The sequence below is a fragment of the Nestor notabilis genome, unplaced genomic scaffold (assembly GCF_000696875.1).
Source record: "Nestor notabilis isolate BGI_N333 unplaced genomic scaffold, ASM69687v1 scaffold1707, whole genome shotgun sequence".
Lineage (NCBI taxonomy): Eukaryota > Metazoa > Chordata > Aves > Psittaciformes > Psittacidae > Nestor > Nestor notabilis.
Window position 1 is genome coordinate 41,839 of NW_009936715.1, and position 19,491 is coordinate 61,329.

General features: G+C 42.7%; 1 protein-coding gene across 1 annotated transcript in view; it reads right to left on the minus strand.

Annotated features, from left to right (window-relative positions):
- Positions 1-594: 594 nt before the first annotated feature.
- LOC104408755 (1-phosphatidylinositol 4,5-bisphosphate phosphodiesterase beta-1-like) overlaps positions 595-19,491 on the minus strand; it is a 120,565-nt gene continuing 101,668 nt past the window's right edge. The window contains 1 exon segment of the mRNA XM_010018459.1: positions 595-825. Within this exon segment, the coding sequence (XP_010016761.1) occupies positions 595-825 (231 nt within the window).

The following is a 19,491-nucleotide window of genomic DNA, read 5'->3' on the forward strand; positions in this document are numbered from 1 at the left end:
TCCAAGAATTTTCAGCAGCAAATAGATTTCTTTCCATGTGATAAACATCATCTCAAGACAGCAAGCCACCAGTGCTTGCAAAGCTAAAAAGGATTACATGTTTCAGTGCAAATGTAGAATGATGGTACAGCTGTCAAGGTGCAGTTATAAAGAAGGAAACAAATACGATTAAGTACTGTTACAATATTCGCTAGGATCTGTATTAGTTTGGAGCACTTTGCACTGGCACTTCCAAAGGAAATCTGCACACATTTGTCTCTGTACAATACACTGGTCTTCATTAAACATTCTTAGCAGTGAACATGGCCACAAAATTACCCATTGTAAATTGGCCAAAGAGAAGAGAAAAAAAGAAGAGAGGATGGTTAACATATTAATTTTCCCATTACAACTGCACTAAGCTTTAGAATAATAATAAGGTGAAGAATGAGAATGAAGACCTTTGCACAATACTTGTTATAAAATGTTCCTTGTGGGAAATGTGCGCTTGAATGCAGATTCCTCCTGCCCCCCAGGTGCTGCAGCGGGAGCTCACATCGGGATCGCGGAGCCGGGGAGCGATGCGCCTTGGTGCACTGATTGTTTCCTGGGCAGTTAAAAAGTAGTATCGAACACCTTTTCCGGGTTATCTTCTTCCAATTCCTCTTCACTTTGCAGAGGTTTATGATTTGATTTTCCACTGTCAGATGTCAGGGAAGAAGGGGCAGAACTGTGGTCTCCATCTTCACTGATTTTCCCTTTCATGGCTTCCTGTACAAACTCCAGAATTTCCAAAGGCAGTCTTTTGAATTTGTCTTGGTATTCCTGATCAAGTTCCACCTGCAACTACAACAAGAGAGACAAGCTGTCTTCAGGTGTATCTAATGCCACCAGTGCTACAGTATGGGACAAGTACCACACAAGGCGGGGTGGGGGGGTTAGTAACACGTTTTTGCAGGATTCAAGAATATATTCCTTTCTTTTTCACATTAGTGCCACACATCCAATACACCTGTGGATTTCCATGCAGTCACAGCAAAGCTGAAGGAACGTGCGGTCATTTGTGGATAAGGCTGGTTTTGGGTACCATCCTTGGGTGCCCAAATCCGTGGATTTAACTGTATTGGTGTCCATACTCCCACTGGCGTTCACAAGACCCGATTCAAGTGTAGTATGGACCACGGACAAGCCTTTCAAAGAGCAAGGCCTTTATTAAGCATCAGGTAGCGAATCACACATTAATCACAGCACAAACATTGCTCTGGGAACAATATCATAACTTTTGCCAGATTTCAAGGGTTGGAGAAACCATTAGGAAAAAGTCGGTTGTCAAAGGGAGGCAAAAAGGGAGGGAAAAAAAGTTAAATCACATTTCTGAGGGCCAGATCATGGAAAGTTACATTATCTGATTAATGCAGTATGAGTCTTGGACATTACTGGGGAAAAAGTGTCATATCATCAACAGGATGCAAAAGGCATGCAGAAAGAAATCTGGCTATCAGTCTTCAGGAAGCTGTGGGTCCTTTCCCAGTATTTATTTGTCGAGCTTTTGTTTTTAGTGCCCATATTAGGATCTGTACGATCTGTTCTTTAAAACACATCAATGTGTATGAAGGTTTCAGCTGAAGACAAAGCCAATTTTTTCATCGTGACCAATATGAGCACAGCAGGAAGCAGAAGGGGTGAGTTCCAAAGCCAAACCCGCTCCATCCATCCAACCAACCATCCATACATCCACCCACCTTCTTAAAAAGAGGGAGTCAGGTTCTGCTAACTGTAGCTGCAGCAGTTTTGCAATAGTTTCTTAGGCAACTGTATTTTGAGCTGTATTTTTTTCCAGGATGCATGAAGGTGCTATGAATTCTGATCCTTCAGCTCTATGCTCGAGTCTGTCCTATCTGGTTTCAAGTCTCCTTCGCCCCATTGCAATGGCTCTCGGCAGGTAATACAGGTTTTCACTTCAACATTAGGACCTCTGCTAGTCTTACCATCCTTGACCTGTCCACAGCACGTGACTCTACCGCTATCCCTCCCTGTGAGCCCTTCCCATCCCATTCCCTACGCTTCTGTCCTGGTTTTCATCCTGCATCTCTGACTTTATTTTTGTGAGGCCTCTTCTCCTTTCTCCTCATATGCAAGTTAACGTCCTTAGCTCACCTGGTCTAGTTCTACATTCCTTAATTAGACAAATTTTGCAGCTTTTCTTCCTCAAGACCTAGGATCTAGCTTTTTCCTTTTGGCTCCCTGCCTTCTTTCTGGCAAATTTCCTGCTGTTCTGGCCTCAGTTTCCCACCTCAGTATTACAGTGCTGATAGACACCAGGTCTGAGGCACAAACAGTTCCATTAAGTGCACCCTGACACTAAGATATCTACTTGTATCAACTGTTAGACAATCACTACCATAACACCCTTCTTTCACTTGGAACCCTTCTTTTTTTCCTGAACTTCCTTTGTTTTCTGGCTTTATCTCTAGATACAAAGGGGATCCTCCTTTTATCTACATTTAGATAACACTTCCAAGAGTACCTGTATTATCAGAGGAAGAGATGCTGATCATCCCTCACTGCCCAGCTCACCACTGGGGCCCTGCAGCCCCAAGACTCCCCTCCTGCTGCCCAGGGAGCTTCCCAGCCACCAAGAGATCACATCTGCTGTGGTCCCTGCTTCAGAGTGATGGCAGCATGGCCCTCATGTAGGTCATATTGCAAACCCAAAGATTATGTTCTAGGTAAAAGGTCTACAATCATGGTGCAATCATACTTTTGGTTACAGTTCATTGCTAAATACCTGCACTGCTTCAAAAGAACAGGAGGGAGGGAGGGGAAGGTGACTCCTTCTGTTTATTTATGACAACTCCCAAAAGATCACAGTTAGAGAGAGATCTGTGCCAAACATGGGACAAAACATTCCTTGGGTTAATCTGAAACAGCAGCAATGGCAGAGGCAGTGTTGGTTTAATGGTTGGATTCAATGATCTTAAAGGTCTTTTCCAACCTAAACGATCCCATGACACTACACATGCCAAGTGCCACTATCTTTCCCTGTTCAGGAATCCTTGCAGCTGGGCTCTGGGCTGCTGATGCAGATACACAGCAGTGTCCGAGCACCCCACAAAGCCAGGTAAAGTTCCTGCAGGGCGAGGCAGCTCTGCATACAGTGTTTAATACATCTAGGAATTGTGGGAAAGGATCCAGAACACTGGGAGTCAAAGTTTTATAAAAGGGCATGAGTTTATACAGAAGTGTCCGAGGCAGAGAGGCACCGCTGCATTTCCCCACCTCATTGTCATACACGGAACTACTGCACTTGTAAATGCTGGGCACCTCAGGCATAGGAGAAGGAATGTAAAATCAAAAGTCAGAGAAGGTCTCTCAGCTCTCAACTTCCTTCAGAACCTTAATTTGCTTAATTAGGTTTAAGAGCAATAGAAATACTTGAAATCCCTCAGAAACTGAACGTTATCTGAACCCAGTGCAACCATAAGCATGTTGTTAGATAGCAACTGTGTCTCATACTCACATCCTAAAGTGCCGCCAGTGGATAATCCCTCCCAAGTCAAGCGTTTAATAGAAATGACATGAATCTGGAGCTACCTCTCTCTTCAGTGTCTCCAGAGACAGTCTATATAGATATCTAATCATGAGAAGGTTGAAGTTAGTTGAGAAGGAGCAGACAGCAGACAAGGAGGGTTGATTAAAACTGCAACAGTGTGTAAAAATTAGTTTGCTTTTTGATTTCAAAGGCACTCTTAGTCCTTCCCCTTGCTTGGCCTCAGAGCCCATTCCCTAACTCCCAAGCTATCACACAACGCTCCAGCTGCAATGGAGAGCACACGGGGTGAGCCAGGGCACAACTGCCCAGCCCCACTGCCAGCCCCACCACCCCACTGGTCTTCCTCAGCAAATCTGGGGCTTGCAAACCCACAGGAGTCTCACAGTGCATCAGTTATTACCCTCCTTAAACCACCAGCCCTGGCACAACACTGGCAAACAGCTGTGGGTCAAGGTTAAAGCAACAAGTCACCTGCTTAAACCAGCTGGCTCAAACCCCCAGCTGTTTTCATTTTAAAAGCCTGAGTATCCTTCTATTAGACAATGACAACCATATTCTGAGGCTTTACAGGGACACACAGCTCATCTGCTAATGGAAAGCTGCCCTCCTAGCAGTTCATCATGTATGGCTTTTACTTGGCTTGCTGACAGCACGACAAAGTGCCATGTCAGTGTGTGTAAGTAAAAACCTCTGTGCACAGCCAGCACCCCACCAGACTCCCGCCCAGCGTGGTTCCGTTTGCTGTCCCCTTGGGTTGCCTCCCATCACAGGTCCACCTACCCCCATTTCTCTGTTCTCTAGCTACTGAACAAGGTGACCTACACTTGCTTGTAGGATTTTGGAGCCAGACAAGGGGAGGAAATGAGACTGATGAGTAGACGGGCAGATTGTTATCTAGACCACTGTTCCCATTAACACGACAACCTTTTTCCTTCTGTTATCTCACTATCTGCCCTCTTATAGATCCTGTGTCCTCTCTTTAACCCCCAACAAAAATGACTTATTGATAATATCACCTCCATGCAACTTTAGTATCCCCCAAGGGGTTGGACACATGATTTCTTGTTCAGGTAAATTATGCTCCCATATACTTTACTTACAGGCAGTGAGTTAAGACTTCAAATATTTGGAGCCATCATTAAGTGTTTGCAGCAGGGTCCTTGGGGATGTGAAATGAATGTGTTAGTCATTCTTGGTGTCTGTGGGCAGAAGCTCCAACTCTTGAATATATGCTTCTGTCTACCTACCCTTTAGTTTATTTACCCAACAGGGCTAGTTAAAAACATCAGCTGATATTCACATCAGCTTTACAAAATGGAAAGTATCAGTATGACTATCCCCAAGTTACAGAAGGAGGCGAGAAATTAAGTTTAGGTAGGGATCAGCTTGGGAGGTGCCATCCTCAGCTGCCTTTAGTTGGAAAAAGCTGTCTTCCACCCCATTTCTGTGATCACTTATCAAACCAGACATACACTAGCACAAGCTTGCAATAGGCTGTGGACCACTGGGTCACCAAGTTGTCCTGCTCAGAATAAAGCAGACATGGTGAGGCTTTGACTGCGACTGTCCTGCCTCTTTAGCTATACCCCACAAGGGTTTATTTCCATAGGCAAGCTGTGCCTGAGGGGCCCTTTGCCTTCAGCCAGCCGTTAGGCAGTGTGGGTGACAGAGGGCTCATGCACCCTTGTGTCCTAGATGAACACCACAGTGTCCTCTGAACCTACAGCCCCTTGCTGTAGGGACAGAAATCGAGTGGGGCTTTACATGACCAAACCCGTGCCTCTGAGCTCCTGGTGGGCAGCCAGCTGCCCAGCTGATCTGCTCACATTCCCTTTGAATTCCAAGGGCTCCTGGGCATCCTTGGCTACAACCACTTTCCAAAAAGGGTCATCATTCAGAGAAAGGCCTCAGCAACCCTTCCTTGGAATGTGGGAGGGGAAAATGAATATGGTCATTCAGCTTAAAGCAAGGAAAATGCACTCAGAAAAGGAAGTGAGAGGTGTTATTAAAACTATTTAAAGCATTCATACCTAGCTGTTACTATTAACTACCAAAATAAGATAGCATTAAAATAGCCACCAGAGCATTAAAAACAGTAACTGTGATCAATAAAGAATTACAGAAGCAGAAGTAGTGGGTTTAGACTATCCTGACCAAGCCCCTGTAGACTTTTGCATACTTTCAAGTGCTCTAATGAACTTCTGTTTCTACCAAGAACAAAAATAAAGCCATCACATGAGAAACACACTGTGTTGCCAACACAAGTTACCAGGAGGACTTGAAGACAAGAGGTCGATGCACAGCACTGCTTCTGTGTGACCTCCTCCCCCTCGCTTTGGCAGCCCAAGGCAAAGGGAAACTGGGGGGGAAACACGTTCAACCCATCTCCCTTCCTGCCACAGCAACACCTTTGAAGCTGTTAACGTGAACCCTGCTGCTCCTTCCTCTTCTACCTTAGAAGTGTGTTTCAGAAGTTGGCAATTAAAGTGTTTTCCAAACAATTTTCCACCCTCTTCCTTCTGCACAGAGCTTGAGGTACTACACACTTGGTCTGCACAGCGGTGAGACCTCAGAGAATCATCCTCTTGATGTCAGATCCCATGCTAGTGGCAGTTAAAACCCACTTCCACACAGACTGGGATTCATTCCAGCTCACATGGTTTGTAGAATATACTTTCAACTCAGAAATAACAGAAGGGTCACTACTTAAAAAGCATCTGAAGAATTAATCTTCAAGCAAAAATGTTCTGAGAAAGTCATGTCTGAAATACAACTTGTTACACATTTAGGTGAAAAACTTGAGCCAAAACGCAATTTTATTGAAGCAAAACCATTAAGTGTGGTCATGTTTGTTTAGATGAAGTTCTTCCACTGCAAAAATTCCATATGACTCCAAGTAAACTGTTTTAAGCCTCAGATTTTCCATTCCAGTCACAATTTTAAGGCCAGTTTCTTGAGCTTTGTTTTTCTTTCCTCTCTCTTCTGAAACCTATCTTATTTTGCATTATTCATAAATACTTTGTTTCCCTGATCACACTATTTCTTTCCCTGAATGATGCAATGAATTATGAATGAAAAACAATCTGAACACCCTGGCTCAGCAATCCAGGTAAATATGCACTCTGAGGACGAAACAGTTTGATATCTCCAACAATCTCTGTCATTTCTAACAGCAAACTCTTTATGCCCAAGTTTTTTAAAAAGCTTTTCACATTTTTTGAGTTCTGATTCCAAACGTTAAGATATTTTCAAGTTGCATTATTTCCCCTTGAGGTAGAGGGCAGCAAAATATCAGAACAAGGACTTTTTGGGGTGTATTTGGTTAGTGTATTCACTCACCAGTTGAAATGTCATATTGATTTGCATCCATATTTTGCATCCATCCATGTGGCACTACCCCCATGCAGTATAATATTTAATTCCACATACACAGTACCTGTTCTTTTTGTTTTTCTGATGAGAACCTCAGCTGCATTCATTTCTTCTGTGCAATCTCAGCAGAATGCATTCTGACAAGAGGCAGGAGCTGCTCCCTGAACAGTTGCTAACAAAAGGGGGACTGCAACCTCTACACTACGTCTGTTGAGCAGAGCTCCCATTTTCCTTTTCATATGTCAATGTGAATGTTTATTTTGTTAACACCACCAACACTGATCTTTTCACTGGCCAAGGAATGCATATTGCAACAGCAATACTGGTCTGAGATTGTGGCCCCTTTCTCACTCCTCCCCTGTTGCTCTAAAGCTGCTACAGCTCCAAACACTTATTTTTCTTCCTGCAAATGTTTGACCCAAGTGCCTAAAGATAATTCTGAATAGAGGATTTGGGGCTTTCAAGACTGCATCAGACAACAAATATGCATAATGTCAGCGACCTCAATTTAGCTTCCAAAATAGCACATGGAGGACTCCCAGATTAAGGGTACAGAGAACAAGCAAGCTGCTGTTCTGCTGCTTTTCATTTTCAGAGCTTACTTAATTAGAAAGCCATTCTGGAGGGATACAGCATTAAAAGACATATGAGTAGCAGGAATTGTTAAAAGCAGATGGAGGCTCAATAACAGAGAGAGTGAAATTGAGGAACAGAGCTCAGGGATCAAGTGATTTATAGGCAGCAATTTTTGTTTAATTGGAAACAGTAGGAGCTTCTTATTAAGGACCATGTTATTCTTTCCACTAAGCAGATTTCTGCTGGGAAGGCAAAGGAGTAACCATGGCTTAGTTGTCCTCATGCTTCGTGGCTGCACCCTCTGCAGCACTCAGGATGACTTCAGGTGAGGACAATGGGTTTGAGAAGACCCAGGACTCCCCTGCAGGACCTTTGCTTAACAGATATATCCACCTCTGCCAGCTGGGCGAACGGCCCAAAGAAGGCAGCTGGGAAATGCAGTGGTTTCTTGGGAAGCTGTTTATCCAGGCCTGGGAAAGGGGTTAACAACTCTGCATGTGCAGAGAACACCTAAATGCTCTCTTTTTCTCCCAGTGACTGCAAGCAAGTGCATAAAGAAACATACCACCATGCCAATGTTTTAACATAGCTACTCAAGGACAATATAGCTAAATAGGAAACAAAACTATTTGGGTAGCTGAGGTTTTATCTCAGAAGATGCTGAAGTGTGGAATCATTACTGAAGGGCACGCAGTATCACAGATGGCACAAAGAACAGCGCTACACTAGGTGAATGACAGCTGGTGTGGGAAATGTCTCTACACTGACAGGAAAGCTCCCATTAATGATTCCTGTCCCCAGACAAGGACATCTCAGTCTCGTTACTTTTCAGACCATGAGAGACACAAAGGACACCAGTTCCAGGGCTTTATCTCTGCCAGTCCCACACTCTTTCTCCCAAATGAAGCTCTCCTAGTCCTTCACACAACGTCTAACCTGATCCTCCCACCCTGCAAGGTCTCCATTCCAGAGACCTGGAATAGCTTGCTCAGGGGTAGCTGTATTTTTCACTGATCCACTACTGCCACCTCTGCCTTCCCATGTCAACAGGTTGCTCAGTCCAGATACTGTCCTTCAGAAACTGGCCCAAGATGGGCTTGAAAAAGCTAACACCTGAAGACTGTCACAAACCAAGGTACCTAGAAACTGTATCCTGTGTTATCTTCCTGTATTCATATACTCCCCCTTCAGCCTGCCCTGTTTTCTTCCATGTTTCATCTTGTCTCTTCCTATTAAAGCAAAGGAGAGTTGATGTGCCTCCCTAATGTACAAATCCCCATGTAAATGAGTTCTTTAATATCTGCTGTCTCAAGGCATCAGACTGTAACCTTAGGGCCTTCATCAATCTATGTCTCCACCTTTATTAACTGCAACCTTAATTAAACCAATGGGACCTGGGCTCCGAGGGGTTAACACTCTCATCAAGAAACTCCCATCTTCTTTCTGGATAGTGAACTAATATCTATTCCAAGAGCAAATTAAAACAGCAATGTTTGAGTGATGAGATGCCCATCAGTGTTGCCCAGGTTACACATGTATTATATATGCATATGCCTGTACTGTACCTCTGCTGCAAAGTTTTGAGTTAGAGAAGCTCCTTACAGCAAAAGCATAAACAGGTGATCTTTCCCTCCTGACAGTTGTATTATCAGTAGTAATCTCAGATCTCTTGCATCTTCTTTAAGGAGATAGCTCTTACTGAATGCTGTGGGAGGCTTTTCTTCACCATCACTTTTGTTTCCCATTTCTTCATCAGTACAGCAGTTTATTCTCATGCAAAGCCCTGTACTGTGCCTTGTTAGCTGTATACTTGGAATCACTCTTCTTTTCTGATGACTATTTTGTGTAATTGTTTCCTTTTGTGGATAAAATGCTTTCTTAGGCTGTCAAGTGGTTTTTTGAAGGCTCTATAAATACGTGACCTATGCATCTCATGATGCATATGAATAAAGATAATTTGAGCTAGTATGAATGGAGAAAAAAATCCCCTTTCTATGAGCATGTATAACATTTTAAGGCTAATTCTGCTCTTTTTTGTTATCGCTGCACTAAGTTAACTTCACTGCAACTAAAAGAGAATCTGCTCAGTTTCAGTGCAGTAAATCCACTGAAACTCCACTGAAGTCTCATCTATGATCAGAAGCTGCCCCTAGTCTTTTGGGGTGGATCCAGGGTAAATAACTCTAGTGACACAGCTCAAATAGAGCTTCTTAACTCATCCTTTTATAAAGTACTGTCCATATTTCGGATACTGTCTTCAAAACAACATAAAACCCCACAGAGCATCTATTACCTTCTAACAAGTTAGGTTTTATCACTTCCATGGAAAGGCCCCCTGTAAACAGGCAGCTGAATGTCCAACAGCACAGGCCTTGGAAGAGTAGCAGTGTTGTAATTCTCAGCTCAAAAGGTCATAACAGTCCCTTAGAAACTCCTTTTAAATGATATCTTGGGGTTATACAGCAACAATATATTCCAGAAATGCTTCAAATCCCGGGTGGACTGGCGGACACAGGACTCTCAGAGCTGCTCAGCTCCATGGCAGTGAGCAGGATGTCTCCAGGGGGGCCTGGAATCTGTGGGACCACTGTATGTATAATGCGCTTTGCCTAAAAGTGGTGCTGTCCTACAGAGTGAGAGATTCTGGCTACATTTAAAAGAGGGGTGAGACAGGAAAAGAAATCTTCAGGTGCTTAAGACCTCCTGTGTGAGGGTTCAGGAGCTGATGAAGTACAGATTTGAAAAACACATGGTGAAACCCACACCACAGCTTTTGGATCCTTGCCTAAGCTGAACTCTGAATACAGCTCAACAAAGTGCTTTTCAGTCTCTCACATCCACCTTGCTAATAGATAATTATAGTGTCGCCTGTGTCTGACTCTTGGCAGGACACCTCTAACAGGTCCCAGCAGAAAACTCCCTCTGAGCACGGAGATTTCTTCTCAAATATGGCAATGAAAAGGAAATAAATAATCTATTTCTCTGTCTCTCTCTAGTAGCATCACTGTGCTGCTCAATGGAAAGGGAACAGAGTCATCCTATGATTAAGTCTGGCATCTCCTTTAGTGCAACACCCTGCTCTGCCTTTCTTACTCAGCCCAGCCTCTCAAGCCTGTTTTGAGTAATAAGAGCTCTTAACATACACTGAGGTCTGTCTATCTTGAGAGGGCTTGTTTCTTAAGGTGCATGCTCACTATAATTTCTATGTCATCGATAATTGTCAGAGAACTGAATGGAGGTTTAGAAGTCATCATCAGTTCAAACAATAATCACACTGATAAAGCCTTATGCTGCACTCTGAAGTTTACCTTGCACTGACTATAGCTCTTCACATCAGAAAGCCTCTGCGGGATGGCTCCTCACTGAAAAAAGTCTGCTTGGAAAATTACTGAGCAGTCAGTCCTTGAGTTAATATCCTGTTAAAAATGAATGTTTCTAGACTAGAAAGCAAGCACGCTCTGAATAAAGATCAAAGCCCTGGAAGTTTCTTTGAAAATCTTTTCAAGTAGTTGCAGTCCTGTAATCCCTTGTAACAACGAAGGCTATTCCAAAACATTTCCCAACTCATTAACAACAGGAGCCTGGCTTCCTCTTTACTATTAGCAGAGATGGGCATTGACTCTCCTCAAACCATGAGCCAATGTAATGACTGACCCATTATTTTCTAACGTAACAAGCCAATGACAAAAATCAGAGCCTGGCAGAGGTTTAACAGCAGAGACAGAGCTTCTGTCCCTCATTTTCCATTTTCCAAAAATGAGTTTCCATTTTCCAGTGGTTTAGCCTGTGTACTCTCAAGTGTCAAGAAACTTTTGAGGCTGAGTTTAATAATGACAAAAAGTTGGGACTTGATTCAAATTTATATATTGCTGTGTATTATGTAATGAAGACCAAATGGAGATGTATCATAGCTACTAAGAATACAGAGCTTAATACTGTTTATGGCTGCTCTGTGTTTACATATTACTATTATCTTCCCATCTCTCTACTTCCACCATTATTTCATCCATATATCCACCACTTCTCATTGTTTCATGTTTCACAACACACGGGTTTTTTGGACTCGAGAAGCAAAATCAGTGTGGAATTTTAACTGCAACTCTGAAAAACTTTATAGTTCAATGTAAGAGCAGCACTACCTTGAGGTTCAACCTCTTTAAACACAGCCTCAAGGTTTTTACTTCCCAATACTACAATGAACTTAAAAGGCAAAAACCCTCCTCTTCTTGCCTGTACAGCTATTACTGGATTAAGCAGTACTGTGCAATGGGAGGTTAATGGAGCCATCCTCATGATTAAGTTCAAGGGATTAATATGTCAGTTCAGTTGGGTTTTATTTAAACATTTTTTCCTAAGGTCATATTAACACTGACTACTGCAAACTCAAGCAACTCTCTAGTTGCCCATGAAGTTGAAATGAACCATGCAGAAAACTCCATTGCAGTGATGTTCAGCAAGCATCCTGCAATGCAAAAATTGACATATAAGGTAACTTCATAAAGCTGGATAAACAAGACAAAGCCCATCCCACTGCTGTGCTTGAACTCATGCCCGTTAAAGGCCATACCCAAAGTTCACTTAAGTCTGCAAGAAGACAGTGATTGACTTTGATGGGTTTTGGATCTACTGGCAACCATGTAAGTATAGGCACAAAACACTGAAGTCAAATGAAGGAACCACTGGCACAAAATGGCATGACGTGCACACTCCTTACCCAACAGAGATCTGAAGGAAATCTGACTCACGAAGGAGAGGTGCAAAAGCCGCATTTCAGAGGTTCCAACTGGCTTGTCTTAGCAATTTAAGGAAACTGCAAAGCATGAAAGGATAACAACAGGACCAGGCTGCTGCTTAAAATCCAAGCCTGCTTCAGCAGGCAGGTCGAGATCACAAATTCCCACATGCCATTCTTACATCCAGTTGTGCCCACCTTTCTCTCTCTGTGTACAACCTGACCTGGGTTTCTGCTGAGCACCTGAGCTCCACAAAGAAAAGAAACCACTGAAGGTGTTTTCCCCTCTTAATGCTTATCATGAGTGAAGGACTACCACCCTGATCATGCTGCAGCCTGACCAGCCAGCACAGTTCCGAGGTCAGCTCTTCTCAAGTGTGGTGGAATACAACCTACAATGATAGGAAATATGTGTGTCATCGTGATTGCATGTTTAAGTCTGCACTGTGGTATGCTTTTCATCTTGCAGTTGAACATCTTAAAGTCCTCTTTTAATGATCCTGCCAAGAGCACAGTTGAGTTTTGTGGTCACACCTTCCTGTTGCCAGAAAAAGGGATATACAAATTCCCTAGAAGCCAGCAGAGACAGGAAAATAAGAGATACAACATCTTAAAACTACACAGAGGATCAGTTCCTTTGGTTCCTCACTGATCTCAGTGGGTCACACTGGGGCCTCATCCAGATCTCAAGCCTACCACAGGAAGATTGAGCTTTTCTGTTGACATCAGTGTGTGCTGATGTGGTCCTTGGCTTCCCTCCTTCTGAAGTTAATACAGTTCGTCAAAGTCTAGTTCACCAGAGGGTCAAGCCTAAACGAAGATGAATCTCATGGAACTTCCCTAAATCCTTTGCTTTTTTTTCCACTGAGAGGCATGCCATCAGAATGTATAACATGATCTCCTTAGAGCTCCAATTTGTTTTTAATCTGATTTCATTTCTGTGTATCACCATTGGTAGCTTCTATCTGGCAAAAGTTTTGTACCGTGCAAAACCTTATTTAAGAGGAAAAAAAAAGTTGGCAGTAGAACAGAACCTCTTCTCCATGATAAGAACTTATCTTTTTAATGCTCTATCAGGGTTTTATTATTACTTCGGTACTTGACATCTTCCAAAAGCATTAAAGAATTCTTGAGAGGTCTTACAGCTTTACAGTGTGTTCTCTGATGCCAATTCTGATAAAAATCTAATTGAAGATAAGTTTAATGAACACTAGAAAAATAAAGGCCTTTCATAAGCGATCAAGTTATTTGAAGAAGCAAAAGGATACTTTAAAAACATTGGTTGCTTGGTTTAAAGCTCTGTTTAAAGTATTTGCAGACTACAGGTTTGTTGAGGATAACAGAAATATATCTTGATTGTTGAGATAATTCCAATTGATGGCAGACAAGTATCAGAAATGAATAAGATGATTAACTTACAAAACCCCCTTTATAACGAGGACTATAAAATGCCATCTCTTCCCCATTCCATGGAAATCTATTTAGGACTATCAGAATACACACAGGCATTTGATTTAGTGATGGGAACTAAGTCATCTGCTACTCTACATAACAGTAAAAGGATTATTCTGAGTTAGTTACAGAAGTTATTCCTAAGAATTTCTAACCACTCAAGTTATTTAAACTCTCTTACACATCAATTAGTTTGAAATAATAAGTCTTTAGGCTATCCATTAATTGCAGCACTGTAGACAGGATCTGTATTTAAAATTATGCAACGAAAATTAAGCCGAAGCACCAAGCTGTCTTGGCTAACAAGAAAGCTTTCCTCAGCCCTTCAGATAAAGGAGGAGAGATAATGGGGGCACTGAATTCACAGGAGAACTCTTTCTCAGTTTACTATTCTGTCTTGTCACACGTTAACACAGACTACCGAAGCCACGAGCTGTTACCCACGTGTTTCATCTGCAGTTTGCATTTTCAGTGCCTTCATTTTCTGATCACACAGTATGCAAAGAACTCCAGTGATTACTGCAAAGGAAGGACAATATATCTAACCTGAAGGAGAGCTGATCAAGAGACTGCAACAGCGTCACAGAATCATAGAGTGGTTAGGGTTGGAAAGGCCCTTAAGATAATATAGCTCCAACCCCCTGCCATGAGCAGGGACACCACACACTAAACTATGTTGCCCAAGGCTCTGTCCAGCCTGGCCTTGAACACTGCCAGGGTTGGAGCATTCACAACTTCCTTGAGCAACCTATTCCAGTGCCTCAGCACCCTCACTGTAAAGAACATCTTCCTTAAATGTAATCTAAACTTCCCCTGTTTAAATTTAAACCCCTCACCCCTTGTCCTACCACTATAGTCCCTAATGAAGAGTCCCTCCCCATTTACAAATACAAAGTAAATGTGGATGGGAAATTGAAATAGTTCAGTTACTCTTTTAGAAGTTAGAGGAGTCTGGTTGCAGAGGAACATCTGGTCTGTACATCAGGGCAAGAGACCATTTTTAGTTTCTCTCTCCTGCTGTTATAGCTCAAGGCTCTCAAAGAAGGCTTTAACGCATTCTCTCTGTGCAGAACAGATCTTAGGACAACTGAATTTCTCTTGTCTGGTCATATCTTGCTTCACTGAGACACTGAAACTACGATTTGGCATTTGTACCATTAGAGCTGGTTGATGGTGGCACCTTGTCAGAGGCGCACAGCACAGGCTGCCACATCAGTCAGAGCTGCTGCCTGCAGCCACTGCCCTCAGTGCAGCCATTAGTTGAGGGATTTTCTCTCAAACTCTCTAAGCCTGCAGCATGAATAAAAAGTCAAAGATAACATTCAGCTGGTTCAAACATCTTGTGAATAGTGTCTTCCTGCCATAGGAATTAGGGAAAAAAGCAACTGAAATATTGTGTGTTGAAAAGGGTGCCTGACGGGGGTAATCATACCTGAGAGTGATGCTGCTTTAAAGTCAAACTGCAGCAGCTTGCTCTCTGCCAGTCTTCTCTGCGTGCTACACCAGCAGTTACAGAGCTGTTCCACCTTCGTGTCCTGTATCTTGTGCTTACTTGTACTTTGAAATAAGAAAAGGCAGTCGACTTTGTGTGTGATGCAGCTTATTTTATCCTCAGACACTAGCAGTTTACACTTCAGTGCACAAAAAGATATCCCCTTGAACATTCAGCCTAGCCACTGTGAGATTTCCTAATGTCAGCATCCTGCACTCAATATGTGGCTCTTATAAAGAAACAGTCTCTATTATATGCATGTTTATTAAAAAAGTGCTCCTACTAATATTAATAAATGGTTATAGGAGGGAAATGAGGCTGAATCCTGAGTAATCCTCTTATGACATGTCTGTGCCCTCGTGGATGCAAATACAAAAAGGGGAAAAGGGGAAGGCATCGGGTTATTTAAGTAAATCAAAATAATGACTTCAATGGCATAAACAGATTTTGTATACAAATTCACATTACTGAAATATTCATACAAAAGACACAGTTTCTTCAAGGGGGACGGGTATAAAGAAGGTTTCTGGTGAGATATTTATCAAAGATAATTTTTTTCCTCATCTCCAGCATACTGCAGGAGAGGGACCTGCTGAAAGTCTCTGGGTAATGACAGAATTGGATGTGACAATGGATATTGTCATGGTGGGCACCTACAACAGATGCTCACACCAGGAAGATTGGGGGGTGAAGTTCCTTACTTGTCCAGAAACCTTTTAAAAAAGGAATAGAGCAGCGCTTCAACTTTTTAGCAGGCAACACTCCTATTCACAGTATGTACTCTCTACTTTACTGGTGACTGGATGGGTAAACAGACACCTATTGCACATAAAAGATCTGGACCTGTGGGCAGGCCTATTGCTTTTTCACACTCTATTCCCACAGCAGCCGATGGAGAGGATCTTGGCCTGTGTAAAATCCTCAAACATGGTTTATATCCCTCAACTAAATCTGCTTATGAGGGAGACACAACCATTAAAGGGCAGCTGATATTACAAGAAATAAACCCCAGTCTTAAAAGAAAAAAAATCACTTAAAAAGTAAAATAGCTGAGTAATAATTTAAAAATGGAATTAATTTTCAAGCAATTAATACATTCAAGTGGGAGCTGCAGTAGTGTCTGAATACAAATGGGAACAAAGAGTACTCCGGGCCAAGAGGAGACACAAACACTGACATGGAATTGGGGAGAAACTACTGCAGAATTTATTCCATTATGTGCCATGGAGAGTGTGAGCTTCTGCTTGGCATTACAACAATACCCTGAGAAAAAGACTGACAGTGACTTATCGTTCCCAGGAGCTTCTACAATTTCATGCTACTTAGCATTACAGGCTCATGTATCTATCACACCTCAACTTGAGCAGCATCCAAGCTATGTGGTAGAAGGTCTATTACTAAAAGAACAGGGAAGGATTTAATTGCCACCAAGGCCATCAATCCTACCAGGAATCTCTGCTTTGAAGACTGAACCTGGAGAATTTTCAGCAGATGGGAGCATTTTAAGTGTGGAAATTCTACCCTGACATCTCACTGACCTATATAACACCCCACAATAGAACTCATCCAAACAGACACTTCTAAGTATACTGATATAAATAATCTCAAGACCACAGATAAGCTAATGCATACACTAATAGTTTCTAGAAAGACTAACCTTCAGCATCAGCAGGTTGTGAATTAATTTGCCCTGAGAGCTCCACATTGTGTGCTTTATTCAGGCATTAACACCTACTTTGTGAAAATGAAGCTGTCAGAATATGAGCTACCACATGCAATATCATTCCCACAGGCCACACAGTAATTAAACAAGGAGGCTGACATTGCACCGCGCGGGATTCTGGTTGTGGAGAACAGCTATCAAGAGTTACAGCATTCCAGGTTTAGGTAAAATGCCAGCTTGATTCACAGGGCACTTATAGATGGCTGAAGCACCACTGAACAACTCCGCCATGCACTTATGTGTTCCTCTGAGACAGAGCTTAAAGGATGAGGCAAGTACAGCAGTAGCTTTTAGGTCCTACTTTTTACCACTCTTATGAGCCATCCCTACCCAGCCAAAACATCCTAGTGGAAAGGCATGGAGTAAAAAGAGCTGCATGTTCAGAGCAGGCTTGTAAGTCTACATTCTCTTCTTCTGTCTCAAGAATTTTATCTCAGGTTTCTGCTGTTGCCAAACATAACTGTGAGCTAAATGGAAGCCGCTCCTAGAAATGACTAACGTTCAGTCACCAGTGGATTCAGACAGTTCCTGAATGAAGATTTAGATAGTTTCTCTAGCTTTCTGCACAGCTGCTATCATGGCTTAGAAGGATTATATGCCTCTCCTGCACAGAAATGTTCTCTAAGGTCATTAGCTTTGTTCAGCCTAAAGCCACAGGTTTCTTACACAGGAGGGAGAGCTGAGATACTCCTTTTTGACCTGCAGGAAAAATAGACTCTTTCCTTCTGTGCAGCCTGCCTTCCTCCTATCCAGCTACTTCAAAGCACTCAAAGTGTCTTGTCCTGTAGATGCAGCAGTGAGAGCTTAGGGCAGAACAGGAAAAAAGGAAGTTGCCTCCCATCACTCTCATGATTGCTCTGGAGTGAGGTAAACCTAAAGGCAATGGATTCCTTCACCCCAGTTTTGAGCTCCCTGCATACTCAGTGTGTCTCAGTTTTCATGCACGGGTAGGGCACAGCAAATGGGCACCGTGCATAGCTTCTCCTAATACCATTCCCTTTACACAGCCTATTAGGGCAAAGTCCTGAGAGCAGGAAAAAGCAAGGGAAAGACTAACTCCAGTGGTGTCATAAGTGGTTACACGATGTTTGCCACAGGAGGCTCTTCTCCGAGGTCTGATTTCCATCTATCAGTGCAGGAGCAACTGATAATCCAAACCTGGATTTCCCCAGGTCTGCATCATCCTCCCAAGATATCCTAATTTGCCCCAGGCAGCTGATACGACATTGGCCGCATACTGTGTGAAATGTAAGTGATGTATGATGAGAACAGTGTTAGAACAAGTACTTCTGATCTTTCAGATGTTCACTGAGTTGTTCCAAGGCAGCTCAGCTCTAATCCTGCTTTTCAGGAAAGGAAGACAGAACATCCCTCAGGAAGAGAAATCAATATTCTCCTGGTACTTAAACAACAAAGAAATCCCGGTTCCCTAGCGAGCAATCACCAATTCAATTTTGCCATCTTCAGCAAGTGACTCTTTTGAATACTGTCAAGGTGCCAACATATTCATCCTTTCTTTTGTCACATCTACTTTGCTCAGGAAATGTACACTTTTAGTTGCCTTGCCTGTGTCCAAGAGGAAAACAACATTTATGAAACCAAGGTCGTGCCTAGCAGTTTTAATCTCTAACCTGACCACAATGAGAGAACTACACAATATAAAGAACTGTGTTATTTTAACAAGTGTTTGAATAAATGATCACTTATTTTGCAACAATAAAAACATTTAAATAAACCATAAGCATTCAATGATATGTATAGATACATGAAGAATATGCTGGTGTCCATGTGGGCAGGAGACACGTGATTCACAGTTTAAAAGCCTGACAAATCAAGTTATAGTCACAGTTGATAGATCAAACTTACTTAGCATTTGCCTTTCAGTAAAGTATAGAAGTCAATCTGTGTTGTGCAAGGCACGGGTAAACATACAGAGTTGGTTCCTTCTTTCCTGCCGGTATATGTCCATAGAAGTAGCCATGAGGAGTATTTAACAACCAAACAGAAAACCTGATAGCGGCTGATAAAACAACCCTGGGGAAAGCCCAAGGAACCACCATGGTGATGCTGGCCAGGGAGCAGAACAGCGCTGACAGCCAACATGTGCCTTCACCACTGCTGAAGGTGCATCGCTGCTGACACTGATACCACCACCACAGAGAATGGAAGAGGAGCAGTCCCCAAAACTGAGCCTTCAGTGTCATTAGAATCATAGAATGGGTTAGAAGGGAACTTCAAAGGTCATCTAGTCCAACCTACCATGCAATAAGCAGGGACATCTTCAAATCAGGTTTAGGAAGGACTACCGATTGCAAAACAACTATGAAGACCTTGTGTGGGGAGGTGAAAAGCCACAGAAGGATGTTCTGTAGCAATGAGTAGCCTGCAGCTCTCTCTGAAAGGCTCCTACTCCTGCACACGTGTGTGAGTTGAACCCAAGGACACTGAAAAGCAAACTTTGCCTGCCTGGCAGTTAACCAAAATCCTCTGCAGCCAGGTAACTGCGGCAGAAAGGCAGGTTTTGTTACCAGATACCATCCTCACTGAGAAGCCATGGCGGTTCTCTCCTCAGAGACAAGCAAAGCATACCAAAGCATTCCAGAAGAAAGCAG